The sequence below is a fragment of the Schistocerca nitens genome, chromosome 8 (genome assembly GCF_023898315.1).
Source record: "Schistocerca nitens isolate TAMUIC-IGC-003100 chromosome 8, iqSchNite1.1, whole genome shotgun sequence".
In the NCBI taxonomy this organism is placed as follows: domain Eukaryota; kingdom Metazoa; phylum Arthropoda; class Insecta; order Orthoptera; family Acrididae; genus Schistocerca; species Schistocerca nitens.
In genome coordinates this window covers 502,152,767-502,169,494 of record NC_064621.1, presented here as the reverse complement: position 1 = coordinate 502,169,494, position 16,728 = coordinate 502,152,767, and the positions used below count along the sequence as shown (strand labels likewise).

The window sequence follows — 16,728 nt, the reverse complement described above, 5'->3', positions numbered from 1 at the left end:
CACGAAAGAAAATTTCAACTGACTTTAGAATTATTTTTAAAAAGGAACTACTACTGAGTATCGGCACAATTGGAACGCCGAAATTCGAACCAGGCCACCACACGATGCAGCATCGCAAATTTACGTAAAATTAGCAAGTGTGAATAAGTGTTTTCTTTTAAATAAAATCTTTAGTTTGAACTGTCAGGAACTAATTTACTTTAAGATAAATGAATTTACTTTTCATCTAACTTTGCCTCTAAAGTAATATTTATCTCAAAAATTTATCTCAAGAGGAACGTTACTGAGGCACATTGAAAAATACTTTTAGTTCTGTTTTCAAAATTATTGAAAAATAAAGAAACGAAACGGCACTGCAATTAATTTTTATATATTCCTTTCTCCTCGAAAAAATGGCATTCGGTTTGTTTCAGTAACAGAAATGGACATGGGACCTACTTGGTAATAATGACTTGGGATAATTATTAGATTAAAATTTCTAAGTTTTTTGCATTAATTACACTCCTGGAAATTGAAATAAGAACACCGTGAATTCATTGTCCCAGGAAGGGGAAACTTTATTGACACATTCCTGGGGTCAGATACATCACATGATCACACTGACAGAACCACAGGCACATAGACACAGGCAACAGAGCATGCACAATGTCGGCACTAGTACAGTGTATATCCACCTTTCGCAGCAATGCAGGCTGCTATTCTCCCATGGAGACGATCGTAGAGATGCTGGATGTAGTCCTGTGGAACGGCTTGCCATGCCATTTCCACCTGGCGCCTCAGTTGGACCAGCGTTCGTGCTGGACGTGCAGACCGCGTGAGACGACGCTTCATCCAGTCCCAAACATGCTCAATGGGGGACAGATCCGGAGATTTTGCTGGCCAGGGTAGTTGACTTACACCTTCTAGAGCACGTCGGGTGGCACGGGATACATGCGGATGTGCATTGTCCTGTTGGAACAGCAAGTTCCCTTGCCGGTCTAGGAATGTTAGAACGATGGGTTCGATGACGGTTTGGATGTACCGTGCACTATTCAGTGTCCCCTCGACGATCACCAGTGGTGTACGGCCAGTGTAGGAGATCGCTCCCCACACCATGATGCCGGGTGTTGGCCCTGTGTGCCTCGGTCGTATGCAGTCCTGATTGTGGCGCTCACCTGCACGGCGCCAAACACGCATACGACCATCATTGGCACCAAGGCAGAAGCGACTCTCATCGCTGAAGACGACACGTCTCCATTCGTCCCTCCATTCACGCCTGTCGCGACACCACTGGAGGCGGGCTGCACGATGTTGGGGCGTGAGCGGAAGACGGCCTAACGGTGTGCGGGACCGTAGCCCAGCTTCATGGAGACGGTTGCGAATGGTCCTCGCCGATACCCCAGGAGCAACAGTGTCCCTAATTTGCTGGGAAGTGGCGGTGCGGTCCCCTACGGCACTGCGTAGGATCCTACGGTCTTGGCGTGCATCCGTGCGTCGCTGCGGTCCGGTCCCAGGTCGACGGGCACGTGCACCTTCCGCCGACCACTGGCGACAACATCGATGTACTGTGGAGACCTCACGCCACACGTGTTGAGCAATTCGGCGGTACGTCCATCCGGCCTCCCGCATGCCCACTATACGCCCTCGCTCAAAGTCCGTCAACTGCACATACGGTTCACGTCCACGCTGTCGCGGCATGCTACCAGTGTTAAAGACTGCGATGGAGCTCCGTATGCCACGGCAAACTGGCTGACACTGACGGCGGCGGTGCACAAATGCTGCGCAGCTAGAGCCATTCGACGGCCAACACCGCGGTTCCTGGTGTGTCCGCTGTGCCGTGCGTGTGATCATTGTTTGTACAGCCCTCTCGCAGTGTCCGGAGCAAGTATGGTGGGTCTGACACACCGGTGTCAATGTGTTCTTTTTTCCATTTCCAGGAGTGTATTATTAAAACTAAAAGTTCACCAATATCACTGGGTAATGCCGTAATGCCGTCACAGTTTCAAGTCGTTCATTGTTAAAGAGATGAGTCCGTAGCCCTCATCGACATTTTCTAGCCATTTCCCCAACCAGCATTGATCCAGTTTAAATTACAGATATTTATATTATTATTTACACAGATCAATAAACTTCCTTTACACATTCGAATATCTTTTAAGGTTTACGAGAAAACTGAAATACAATATTTGTAATACGTAAAGGAAAAATGTTATATACATATATTGTATTAAAGTGTTACAAGCTACAGAAATTTCGACTGGGAATTATAGTTGAGGAAAAAACGGTCAGGTTTACAGGTACATGTCAAAAGTTTTCGATTATTTATCACAACTATGGATTTGTGGTTAAAACAAGGATTTCATTTTGAATATTCATTCACATCCCCGTACTCATAATAAAACAAGTATGCCTATGTGAAGACTAAGCGCGTATATTGTGTACTTGATTGACTGTCCGCATACAGGTGCACTGACGAATATCAACAACAACACTGAAGTATCTGTAGGAGGGTTCCTTTCGAATAGGCCTCATTCCCTCAGCTGTCCGAGTAGCAATCAGTTTGCATTTGTTTGTGGTGCAGTCTGTGCATCTAGCAGTATGTTTGTATTCCTGATCAGGTTCATACCGTGTTAGCTCCTAACGCGACGGAAGTAGGAGACTGGAACCGGGAAACGTGCTTTAATTGTAGCTCTGCACCAGGAAGGCTATTCTAGTAGGGCAATGATAAAATTTGGCGTAGCCCAGTTGACAATGGTGTATACATTGCAAAGGATGAAGCAAACTGGTGCGAATGTAAGTGCTTCGCGATCTGGAAGCCCTTAGTAACATCATACATGGAAGATCGGTTCATATGTGTAGAGAGTAAACGTCAGAGAACTCTCACTGCGCCTGAAATTTGCGATGAAGTAGACAGTATGCGAGCAGCTCCACTCTTTGGTTAAACAGTGCAATGCTGCCTAGTGAACATCATTTAAAGGGCTGCATAGCTTTATTACTCAAACAAAATAAAGTGAAAAGATTGCAACGGGTACAGTAACATAAAAACTGAAGCGGCAGCAAAGGTCCAAGTTGTTATTAGACAAATCTAAGTTTTAAGCCTTTGAAAGCTATCTCTGAATGTTTGTTCATCGACTTCGTGGAGAAGGTATGAAGAGTCAGTGTGTGACGACAAAGGCGAAGCATCGTGGAGGGTCGGTCAGGGTGTGAGAATGTTTTGCGGGTGATAAAGTCGGTGATCTAGTGACAGTCAATGGAACATTAAAGAAGCAGTTTCAACTTGCAAGAGACTTACTGGTCGTGAGTTTTTTTTTTTTTTGTAGCAGGACATTGATGTTCTAAATCGTGCAGAGGGTATCTCAATAGAAAAGAGAAATGCGGCAAATTGAAGAATATGATTCGAGCAAGTCAGTCGCCATTATACTCTTGTGGGACGAACTTGACAGGGGGTAAGAAAAGTGAGATAATCGGATGTTTAAGTTTATGAAATAATTTACAGACGCAATATCTGCAAAAACACTACGAAATCTTGTCTCCAGAATACCAAGACTTTCTGCAGCTCTTCTGAGACCAAAGGATGGCTTCTTTGAAGAGGCTAAAATCTGAACCATACTCAACTGTACTTAATGACACAGAGAGAAAATACTTATTTTTTTGGTCTATTTAATTTTTATGATGTGTTTGGACATTAAAATATAGTATGTAGTCTTTGTCATGGATTATTAAAAACTTCTGACCAGTAGAATACCAGTGACCTTGTGACTCTCTCAGAGTACTTATATCAGTTGAGTGGAATGGATAGTGTCTTGAAAAGAGATTATGGGTGAATATCAACAGAAGTAAAACAAAGGCAATATAATATTGTCAAATTAAGTAAGGCTATGCTGAGGATGGTAGATTAGGAGACCATTATCGTATCCAGTTCTGATTTAGGCACCTTTCGTCTGTTCCAGTTTCCAGTATTCTGCAGCTGATCTATCCATGTTTTAAAAAAATATCTTTTCCCTTCAGTTCTATATTTGTATATTAATGAAGATATTCGTTCATCTGACATCGTTTGAAAATGTTCAGGCCATTCTGTGTTCTGTTTTCTGAAATGTGCTTTTCGCGCAGTTCATTTTTAATGCTACTATTCTTCATCCTGTCCGCAGCTCGTCGTGCGGTAGCGTTCTCGCTTCCCACGCCCGGGTTCCCGGGTTCGATTCCCGGCGGCGTCAGAGATTTTCTCTGCCTCGTGATGACTGGGTGTTGTGTGATGTCCTTAGGTTGGTTAGGTTTAAGTAGTTCTAAGTTCTAGGGGACTGATGACCATAGATGTTAAGTCCCATAGTGCTCAGAGCCATTTATTCTTCATCCGATCCATGTTTCTGCATCCAGCTTGTGGTTTTAGGAGTCTCATCTCTGCAGTTTCAATCCTGCTCCGTTGATTGACGGACAGTGACCAAACTTCTGATCCATATATTAGAACATGTACTGCGCAATTTATAGTATCTGCCAAAAGTTAAAATTTTTGCAATTTATGTTGTTGGATGTTATACATGAGGTCTCACTTCCCGGTATTTAAAAGTAAATTTATTTGTTCTAGCAGTTTATTATCCATAACCCTTTTTGCTCTTAAATGGTCCCTACCACAAAATACCACTCTTTCAGTATTATCTTTAGATATTGTGCAAGAAGCAAACTGCTCTCTGTAATTTCTCTTCCGAATCCGCTAAGATTACTTGATCATCTGCAAAGAGAAATGTATTTATAACTTTACTATTAAGCATACGACGGGGCACGACTTTATTCTGCCATGTATTTATGGCGTTGTCTATGTACTCAATATATGCGGTTGATAAAGGACGACTTTGACGAACTCCTTGAGATAAAATAAACGAATTCCTATTTGTACTTAGATTTTGTCATGTATGTATATACCTCGAATTACATATATTGGTTGCCGAGGTATACCATTCTAAAATTTTCTGTGGTTTAACTCATTTAACTGTGTCAAAAGCTTTCACGTATTCGAAAGCTATGCAGGTTGATTAAAAAAAATGAAAGTTTACGAAGTGACATGGCACATCGGGCCTACAACATGGATGAGTAATCACATGGGAAACGGGGGTCACAAGCGCGACGAGAGGGCACTTCGGTCACGTGTGAGCTTGCATCGCCAGAGACTGTTTGATTGAGGGTGTCAAGTTACACATCTTTCAACTGTCTAGTTTCCAACCTTACTTCATTTGGTAACCAGTTTCAGCCTACAACAAGGATGACTAATCACATGGGAAACGGGGGTCACAAGCGCGACGAGAGGGCACTTCGGTCACGTGTGAGCTTGCATCGCCAGAGACTGTTTGATTGAGGGTGTCAAGTTACACATCTTTCAACTGTCTAGTTTCCAACCTTACTTCATTTGGTAACCAGTTTCAGCCTACAACAAGGATGACTAATCACATGGGAAACGGGGGTCACAAGCGCGACGAGAGGGCACTTCGGTCACGTGTGAGCTTGCATCGCCAGAGACTGTTTGATTGAGGGTGTCAAGTTACACATCTTTCAACTGTCTAGTTTCCAACCTTACTTCATTTGGTAACCAGTTTCAGCCTACAACAAGGATGACTAATCACTTGGGAAACGGGGGTCACAAGCGCGACGAGAGGGCACTTCGGTCACGTGTGAGCTTGCATCGCCAGAGACTGTTTGATTGAGGGTGTCAAGTTACACATCTTTCAACTGTCTAGTTTCCAACCTTACTTCATTTGGTAACCAGTTTCAGCGGCCGGCCGGGGTGGCCGAGAGGTTCTAGGCGCTGCAGTCTGGAACCGCGCGACCGCTACGGTCGCAGGTTCGAATCCTGCCTCGGCCATGGATGTGTGTGATGTCCTTAGGTTAGGTAGGTTTAAGTAGTTCTAAGTTCTAGGGGACTGATGACCTCTGAAGATAAGTCCCATAGTGTTCAGAGCCAGCCAGTTTCAGCGTTTTACTACGCCATGTTCAGGCCCCTGACCGGCGTGCAGGAAGATTGTACCTAGGTTGTGATCAAAACAGGGGCGAGCAATACTGATATTAGTAGATTTTTGCTATAGCGATCACTTCAGCTACCATCTGCCGACATCGCTGAAACAGGTTGCACGTAAAATAAGGTTGGAAACTAGACGGCTGAAAGGTGTTTAATTTGACATCCTGTATCGAACAGATGAGTCCCGCAATCATCTGCAAAACGATGGACATACAGAGACTGTTTAATTGGATCGTACATTCTCGAGGACCGAATTGACGGTCGCACGTATCTCGTATTCATGCGAGAGGCTCCACCGAACATGCTGAGTGATGTTCTTATGTCTATTCGTCGCCGCATTCGATTACAGCACGACAGAGTCACCGCGCATTTCAGCAGACAGGTGAGGGAACATCCGTAGGCAACCTTTCCCGGACGATGGACTGGTCGCCGTGGGCCATTCGCATGGCCACCACGATCACCCGATCTCTTCTCAATCGACTTTTTTCTGTGGGCGTATCTGAAGAGCCTTATTTATAAAACACCTGTTAACTTGAGAACACCTGAGAACCTAATGGGCAGGATTGTTGCAGCAGCAAGATGTCTTCCAGATACGTCAGGTATCTTTGAGAGGATGCGCTATTCAATTCAGCATCGACGTTGGGGTGTCTCGATGCATTTGGACAAGACTTTGAGCATCTCCTGTAGTGGGGTGTCCATTTTCAGCATGTGACTAAATACCTGCCACACCATTCAGTAGCCCCGGACGGCCTTTGCGACTCCCGATTCCTATATGATTACTGATCCTTGGTTTACGCCCGATGTGAAATACCAGCTTGTACATGTTTTTTGAATCGCCCTGCATATGTGAGATGGTAATATCCTATGCCTTCTTCAATAATTTGGATGACTGGAAAAAAATTGTCTAAGCAAGATCTTCTCATCCGAACCCATTTTGTTTTTCATAAGAAACGTTTCTGATGATCAGGAAATGAGCCACCAAAACCAGTCCAGGTATGTAGAGAAAAGAATGTTTTCAAATGTTGTGCTACAGATCAGTGCTCAAGGTTTGATGTATATATTGGATATTGAAGGAAGGGATGCTGCAATCAATCGAGGAGAAAAGAAATGTATGCAGCTCCTTAACAAACAGAAGGGATAGATTGATAGGACACATTCCATGGCATCAACGGTAACGAACGGAAGGGCGGAGGGTACAGCTTATTGTGGCCGACCTAATGGACTACGGCTCCAAACAACCCAATCAACTGTAGCGACACTCGCAAGTGTTGGAGCATTTCTTCCACATCCCTTATACGCTGCAGACCTTGATCCGAGCGAGTTTCATACATCTAGAACACTTCAAGAAACACTGTGCGGAAATAAATCCCTTTCTGATGAAGGACTACGTTAGCTCATGCAGGAGTGATGCAACACTACCATACTATTTCTTTTCTACGCGAATTACGACACATTTTAAGCGATTTCGAATTTTATTGAGCATGAAGGTAAATATGCCTTGCAGTGATACTGCTTAAAATTAAGTGAGCACAATATGTAATATTTTTAAGAAGTATTTTACTGCTCAATTTGAGTCTTCTTCGCCAAGATGGAATCGTTAAGGACAGGAACTTGAATCTAATATTATATGTAATTCTTTGAAATTCCATCCCTGAAGGGGTGGCATAAGGGATGGAATGTTTCTTGAAATTATGTTGCTATAAAGGCAGTTTTGAAGCTAGAACGATGAAAATTAATATCTGGCTTCACAGTTTGCACAGTGTGTTGATTCATAAACGAGCAGTGGGTGTAACAACGTAAAAAATTCCATTACATAAAAACAAAAATATTTTGCAGACCATGCAGCCAACGCGAGCTAAGCAGCGGGTGTTAAGCTATTGTAAGATAAGGATGCTGTAGGCTTCCTGAGTACTGCTGTTTATAATCAAAATAACGGCACGTATCCGTAGGCCGTTCTTCCACCGCAGCAGTTTGTACCTGGTGGATTTACGCACGTGGTCTCACAATTCCTAAAGCAGGCATTTAGAGATTGTGCAGAAACTTAGAAGATAATATATTGATAAGGAATCCAAGTCCAGGAATTTTACCGTTCGGATGTAAAGTAAATTTGGGGATAGGATCACTTTCAAATATCCCGCTTCATGGTACGCGTACTACGGAGACAATGACTAACCAGTGTGTTCAATCCCATGTTCTATCCCATGGCATGGGCGATGTCTGGGACACTCAGCGTCGGGTTCCCTTCCATGTGACACAGTACGCCCTCTTCAAAGTCAAGAAATCGGCGCATCCTTGCAACACCATAGTAAACCGTCTCATTGTGAACGTGGCATTTCTCGCAGCCATTGTTGTGGACGGAAGAAAGTGATGTGTGACGTCATAATTACAATCCTGACTGACAACGACACTATCTTCTCAATTTGTGCACATACCGTGAAGCAAAATATTTGAAACTAATCATCCTGTGCAATAAATACCAATACGGGAAATAAATATAGTGCTGAATGCATTAAGTCTTTTTTCTTCACGATTTGTTTGTTGTTGCATTTATTACAGTTGTGCAATCTCTGAACGACTCAGAAGCTGCTGAGATCTTCATGCAGTCGGTGGTAGACCAGATTCCTCTTCCCACAGAGGAGGAACGTATTGAGGCTGCCAAACGGGTTGAGGAGTTTTACTTCGGAGCTGAAGGATTCAGAGTGAACAAGTCACAAGCAATCAATGACGTAAGTGTTCTCTGCAATAACCATATCTTTTTGATAAAATGTACTTACATTGCAGACGTCCTTTAGAAAGGTTTTTTGGAAATTCTAACCATAAGGGGGGGGGGGTGACTGAAAAACGACATGAAGGTTCTTTTTAATGTCGCTATTAAGGCAGACCTACGAATATTGTATTTGGTTTCTAACATATGTTTTAGGATTTTTGGAAATTTAATCCTATGGGTTTGAAATAGTGGGTAACAGCTTTTTTTTTAAAAAAATATACCGTTATTAAAGAATTAAAAAATATTTTTAGAGCTACATCTATGAATGTTAGTACTTTGCTTCTCGCTTACAAACTACGGGTACCAGAATCGCATTTTCGTCATGTTTATATGGCCTTAATTAGCGTGAAAAGCTTAGAAGGTGTTTCACAGAAGCTCTCCTGCGAAACTTGCAGAACTAGCACTCCTGGAAGAAAGGATATTGCGGAGACATGGCTTAGCCACAGTCTAGGGGATGTTCCAATAATGAAATTTTCACTCTACAGCGGAGTGTGCGTTGATATGAAACTTCCTGGCAGATTAAAACTGTCCCCTAGGCTGTAGCTAAGCCATGTCTCCGCAATATCCTTTCTACCAGGAGTGCTAGTTCTGCAAGTTTCGCAGGAGAGCTTCTGTGAAGTTTGGAAGGTAGGAGACGAGGTACTGGCAGAAGTAAAGCTGTGAGGACGGGGCGTGAGTCGTGCTTGGGTTGCTCAGTTGGTAGAGCAGTTGCCCGCGAAAGGCAAGTTCCAGAGTTCGAGTCTCAGTCTGGCACACAGTTTTAATCTGCCAGGACGTTTCTTAGAAGGTGTTGAAATTTGTGATCAACATAAAAATTCGGTTAAATAAAAACAAAATATCTTTTCAGGCCGTAAAGTCTACCCGAGCGGCCCATCTCCTGTATATCACATGTTGTCTCACTTCTCAGTTATGTTTAACTTTTGGGCGGTAGAAAGAAAGAAAGGTCAACTGGGTCTTTAGAGACGGAGCTCAAGCTTGTATTGTGGGGGAGAGGGAAGGTGGTTGGTCGTCTCTTTTGTGTAGGCACTAACCCAGCATTTGCCTTTAGCGCTTAAATTAAATCACCTTTCTCCAGAATATCAGTCAGGTTCCACTCCACTACACCACCCTGCCCAGTTTGGATCCTGCCGCGCGGAGTGGTTGCGTGGTTAGAGGCACCATGACACGGATTACGCGGCCCTTCCTGCCGAAGGTTCGAATCCTCCCTCGAGTATGTATGTATGCGTTGTTCTTAGCATTAGTTAGTTTAAGGTAATTAAAGTAGTGTGTAAGTCTGGGGATTGATGACCTCAGCAGTTTGGTCCCTTAGAAATTTACACACATTTGAACATTTGAGTTTGGACTGTCATAGCTGTTGAATTCTTCTGCTGAGCACCGATGCACGGTGTGCGTCAGACGTGCATGATCGAATTGGATGAAAGTTCACGACAGCTTGTCTGAACATTAAGGGAGAGAAAGTGTACGTTCTTATTCTTCTGACTAGTTTGATGCAGCCCACCACGACTTTGCTTCTCTGCCGGCCTCTTCATATCAAAGTAGCACTTGCAGCCAACATCCTTAATTATTTGTTTGATATATTCCAATCTCTGCTTTCCCTTATAGCTACCAACCTGCACAGCTCCCTCTGGTACCATGGAAGTTATTCCGTGACGTCTTAATACATGTCGTATCATCTAGTTCTTTCTTCTATATCCCTTTCCTTGCAGAGAAGCTCCTCTACCTTATATCTATAGCACCACATCTCAGACGCTTCGATTGTCTTCTTATCTGGTTTTTCCACAGCACAAGAGTCACTTTCATACAATGCATTGCTCCAAATTGATATTCTCTCTTCCTCAAATTAAACCGTTGTTTGATACTTATAGAATTCCTCGTGTCAAAAATGCTCTCTTGGCCTGAGCTAGTTTGCCTTTAATCTGCTCCTTGCTCTGTCTGTCTGACTTTGCTTTCTATGCAGCAGAAATCCTTTTCTTGTTCTTTTTATATGTCAGAAATTTCGATATTAAGATTACCATGAATCCTATTTTGATGCTCCTCATTAGTTCCGTCTTTCTTCCGTTTACTCGCAGTCAATATTTTGTACTCATTAAACTATTCCGTTGAACAGATCCCGAAAATTCTTCCACACTTTCAGTTAGTATAGCAAAGTCATCATCGAATCTTATTATTTACATCCTTTGATACTGAACTTTAATTCCTACTCTTGGACCTTTCTTGTACGAGGGACGTTCAGTAGTAATTCAACCCTTTTTTTCTCGGGAAATATCGGTTGAAAAGTGTTGAATTTACTGTGGGACGTCCTAGAATATTCCCGCTTCAGCCCCTAGAGTTTCCAATAGATGGTGGCGCTGTATGTAGGCTTAAAAAAACCGTCCGTAACGCAGGTGCGTTCCAAGCAGAGAGCTGTTACTGTGTTTCTTTTGGTGGAAATCCAGAGCATCGCAAATGTTCATAGGCCCTTGCAGAATGTCTACGGAGACCCGGCAGTGAACAAAATCACGATGAATCGCTGGACAAGGGGTCTGTCATCATCGCAGTAAGGTCGCTCAAGCCTGTCCGATCTCATGAACGCCGGCCAGCCGCACACAGCTGTGGCTCCTTCAACATTGGAACGTGCGGACACTCTCACACAACGTGATCGACGGATCACAACGTAACACCTCGCTGCTCAACTGGACGTGGAATACGGGCCCTGCCAGTTAGGTGGCGTAAAGCCATCGTATTCATCGGAAATTACATTCAAAAATAGAGTTTTGTAGCCAGTGGAGCGGGGAAAAATAAGGTGTATCGAAATCCTGAATAAAAAGATCTGCTTCCAGAAAAAAGTATGGCATCACTTACAAATGCCCTTCGTATTTCGATCATTGATACTTCGACGTATAGACTGTACCGATGGCTTGAATTATCGGAGCGTACATTATTTCTAACTATACATTTACTCCTAGTTGCCCTGGATTTTATTGTATTTCCAACACTCTTATTATTATCTCAACAGACTGGTTCCTGAAATGAGGAAATTTACTCATACTACAGCCGAATTCATTACATTCAAAGAGAAGAGTGTGGCTCAGCAATTCCTTAACTTTCCAACTTACAAAGTATCTTCAGTTCTTTCTGTTCTGTTCTCCTTCAGTCTCATCCATTTATTCTCGTCTCTTTCAACACCACTCTTGCCCCTTCACGGTTTCCTCAAGTCAGGTGAAGCAATAATGGCCAAACCCTTGCTTGTGTATTACACAGCTGCTTGTTGTCTTTCGATTTCTGGTTTCATTCGCAAAATGTGTGGTTCTTTAGTGGATACAGGAGCGCGGAACATATGCCGTTCGTGAACAGAGTTTTCAGATATTAAATTAGTCTACATGTAATATCAAATAGTAAAAGTAATACATAACTTTGTTGCTGCAATAGCAGCGTCAGTTGCTACCATTAGCTTTGAATGTTGAAACATATACAGATGTAAAAGATGTTGTAAAGTTGATGCATTAAGTTGTTCTGAAAGCGGTGCTGATATTCAAGACAATGAAACCGGGTTAAAAGATGTGAGCTATCTGGGGAAGTTATCCTTGCATTACTGACCAACTGTTTCACCAGGTGTCCAGTCTAGTTTACCAAATTCTCAACCAGACTAACATTAATTATAATCTTTTAATAGCCATCTTACGACAACCGGTGATATATATATATATATATATATATATATATATATATATATATATATATATATATTGAAAATAAATAAATCAATTTATATTTAGACATTTATTTTAATATTGATCATTGTACCGTTAAAATTTCAGCATATTAAACTTGATTCATAACTAAACTGGTGCCTTATTTAGGATTGTAAAAATGTGAGTTTGTAATCTTACGGAACACATCAAATATGGAGCCAAGATTGGGAGACTGCATACAACACTGCATTCATAAAATAACACACAAAGTACGTTGAAACATATGCAAGAGGAAATTAACCACAACCAACCGACTCAATTATCACGCAAAGAAGTTACGGTCGTAGCGCAATCCTGTCCGTCACGAAATTATCACACACTGGTGTACTAAATTCATACTAACTCTCTGTGAAATCTTCCCGAGAAGAATAGCTGAGGGCTACTTTAATGATTACACCACATGCTTCACGTGGTCAACATGGTTTACACAAAGAGTCTAACTCCACAACAATTTTGATAATTAAAATAAACTACATCAAAACGCAATTTACAAAAGAAAAACGTCGAACTGGTTACTATCGTCTTACTACTAACCTGATGGGTCAAACAATTGTATAAGCACGTGGTAGTGGTCTCACAAAGTACACCCTACGTGAGTTAAACATAAAGAAAAGTTGCTACATTGAAAAATATTGTCAAGAGGAGACGTTATAATCTCACGCACATTCGCATTTAAGATTGATGATCTTAGTTAGAGTTATGTATCCTCGACACGTGGTTCCACTTTACTCACAAAGTAGTGACAAAGCTACTACTGGAAGATATTGTGAACTTCACACTCGAATTACACTGAGTTGCAATTTAAGATAACATATTTTAGATCTAAACCTGAAATAAAGGTGATTAAATTTTCAGTTAGGCTGAACTTAAGAAATCCACTGTCCTATGGTCTTAGCAGAGACGTGCTTAGCCGGAGATCTTACCACTTCAGACGCTCGCCGCGGACAGACTGCCTGGGCCCCTACCGAGGGTGCTTCACAGATACAAAACGGAAGTGACCAGAGAGGCAGCTTCCTATACCAACATGACAAGGGAAGGACAGGACCATACCAAGAACAGAAACCTCTTTGCTTTTAGAAAGCATAGCTACCTGTTCTGACGTTGGTCCTACTGTCCTCTAGCAGATCGGCTTGTCTGCTACCATCGAGCATGCAACTAGAAATACATTTGCTCATTCATCCTTTCACACAGAAGGGAAAGGGGGATGGCAGTATCTTATCACATACAGTATATAAAAGAAAGCGGATATAGGTTCCGCATGAGACTGTGTGACATGAATTACATATAAACTGTGTTTTAAAGTGTAGTAGTGTGACAGATCGTTCTTGTTTATGTGTAAAAGTAACGCGTTCCACCGCTCAGTCTCCTCCCAGATAGAGTCAGAAACACCACAGTAAATTTAGAAGAGGAATTTATGCCGTGGATGACAACAGTTTTAAGAAATTGACATGAAAGGAATCCAACAGAGACCTTTAAATGTATAAATTTGTCATTGTTCAATAAAATGTCTATTCGGATGTCGAGCCCTGGCCACTATGAAAGTGTGTAAATGTTATTCACCTGGAAAACACGCAAAGTGGGCTCTGTGCATGAAACTTGGAACTTAAGTAGATCCGCCACTGGAGGTCCGGAGAGGGGATGCTTGCATCTCACTGGCAGCGGGTCAGTCGTTCGTGGCAGCGCCCTCGTGCCGCGTTGGCGGCTGTGGGAAACGCGGCGGCGTAACTGGCTGCTCGCGAATTTGAAAGTGAGGCCGACCGGATGGCGGTCGATACCGCACATTTTAAGTACCTCCTTGTAGGCAGTTCTTTTTCCCGTGATAATTACTTCTCTCGCTTGGCCCTTCTGGGGGAAGGGATTAAGCAACAAACTTCGTGACCCTCGCCACGGCAGTCGTCTGCCAACGTCCTTCGAACAGCCTCGTATTTTTATCAGGATGTTGCAGGATATCAGTAGATCCATCCCTGATTTCGTCTGCATCACTTTGTGGATACCCGCAGTGCTGCCGCACAGTTTCGTGAGGCAGGTACTCTTATTGCCAGAAATGTCGGCAACACACTGGCAAGTTGATGAGACAAAAAACAAAATCAAGGAAATTTATTGGATTGTCGCCCCGTGAGCATCTTCATTTGCACGACCGTCTACATTAGCTTCCTAGAATCAGTTTTCTTCCACAATTTTCTTACTGAAAGCATATTACGTCTAACGTGGTACTTCCGAGACGGCAATTTTCAAACAACCTGTTCGTAATTCCGCGTATCCTATGAATAACATTGCAGACTAAGTAAAATTAGGAGTAACTGCTACATACCTTTCCAACTGAGCAATTAGACATCGTGGTTTTCCTATATTATACATGGTGTTACAAAAAGGTACGGCCAAACTTTCAGGAAACATTCCTCACACACAACGAAAGAAAATATGTTATGTGGAGATCGGAAACGCTGACTTTCCATGTTAGAGCTCATTTTATTACTTCTCTTCAAATCACATTAATCATGGAATGGAAACACACAGCAACAGGACGTACCAGCGTGACTTCAAACACTTTGTTACAGGAAATGTTCAAAATGTCCGTTAGCGAGGATACATGCATCCACCCTCCGTCGCATGGAATCCCTGATGCGCTGATGCAGCCCTGGAGAATGGCGTATTGTATCAAAGCCGTCCACAATACGAGCACGAAGAGTCTCTACATTTGGTACCGGTGTTGCGTAGACAAGAGCTTTCAAATGCCCCCATAAATGAAAATCAAGAGGGTTGAGGTCAGGAGAGCGTGGAGGCCATGGAATTGGTCCGCCTCTACCAATCCATCGGTCACCGAATCTGTTGCTGAGAAGCGTACGAACACTTCGACTGAAATGTGCAGGAGCTCCATCGTGCATGAACCACATGTTGTGTTGTACTTGTAAAGGCACATGTTCTAGCAGCACAGGTAGAGTATCCCGTATGAAATCATGATAACGTGCTCCATTGAGCATAGGTGGAAGAACATGGGGCCGAATCAAGACGTACTGATGTGCTTGATGCTAGTACTGTAGAGCAATGAGTCGCCATGTCAACACAAGTACCGAAGTCAACATTACCTTCCTTCAATTGGGCCAACTGGCGGTGAATCGAGGAAGTACAGTACATAGTGACGAAACTAAAATGAGCTCTAACATGGAAATTAAGCGTTTCCGGACACATGTCCACATAACATCTTTTCCTTATTTGTGTGTGAGGAATGTTTCCTGAAAGTTTGGCCGTACCTTTTTGTAACACCCTGTATACACATTAAAAATGTTTTGCGGTTCAGAGAGTTCCGGAACCTGTACAGAAAATTGGAATAGAGATCAACATAGACATCATTTCCGCCCTTTTTACTGCTAATGAAAACCACAAATTGCATGTTGTACCACCATACAGCGAGATCTCCAGAGGTGGTGGCAGATTCCTGTACACACCGGTACCTCTAATACCCAGTAGCACATCCTCTTGCATTGATGCATACCTGTATTCGTCGTGGCATACTACCCACAAGTTTATCAAGGCACTGTCGGTCCAGATTATCACACTCCTCAACGACGATTCCCCGTAGATCTCTCAGAGTGGTTGGTGGGTCACGACGTCCATAAATAGGCCATTTCAGTCTATCCCAGGCATGTTCAGTGGGGTTCACTTCTGGTGAAAATGCTGGCCACTCTAGTCGAGCGATGTCGTTCTCCTGAAGGAAGTCATTCACAAGACGTGGACGATGGGGGGGGGGGGGGGGGGGCGAATTGCCGCCCATGAAGACGATTGCCTTGCCCATGTTGTTATTGTGGTCTTCAGTCCTGAGACTGGTTTGATGCAGCTCTCCATGCTACTCTATCCTGTGCAATCTTCTTCATCTCCCAGTACCTACTGCAGCCTACATCCTTCTGAATCTGCTTAGTGTATTCATCTCTTGGTCTCCCTCTACGATTTTTACCCTCCACACTGCCCTCCAGTACTAAATTGGTGATCCCTTGATACCTCAGAACATGTCCTACTAACCGATCCCTTCTTCTAGTCAAGTTGTGCCACAAACTCCTCTTCTCCCCAATTCTATACAATACCTCCTCATTAGTTATGTGATCTACCCATCTAATCTTCAGCACTTTTCTGTAGCACCACATTTCGAAAGCTTCTATTCTCTTCTTGTCTAAACTATTTATCGTCCATGTTTCACTTCCATACATGGCTACACTCCATACAAATACTTTCAGAAACGACTTCCTTACACT

The 16,728-nt window shown here is 43.0% G+C and overlaps 1 protein-coding gene across 1 annotated transcript in view; it reads left to right on the top strand.

Moving 5' to 3' along the window:
* LOC126199640 (venom carboxylesterase-6-like) overlaps positions 1-16,728 on the top strand; it is an 81,772-nt gene that overhangs the window by 4,422 nt on the left and 60,622 nt on the right. The window contains exon 3 of the mRNA XM_049936566.1: positions 8,540-8,709. Coding sequence (XP_049792523.1) covers positions 8,540-8,709 — 170 coding nt within the window. The remainder of the gene's footprint in view (positions 1-8,539; positions 8,710-16,728) is intronic.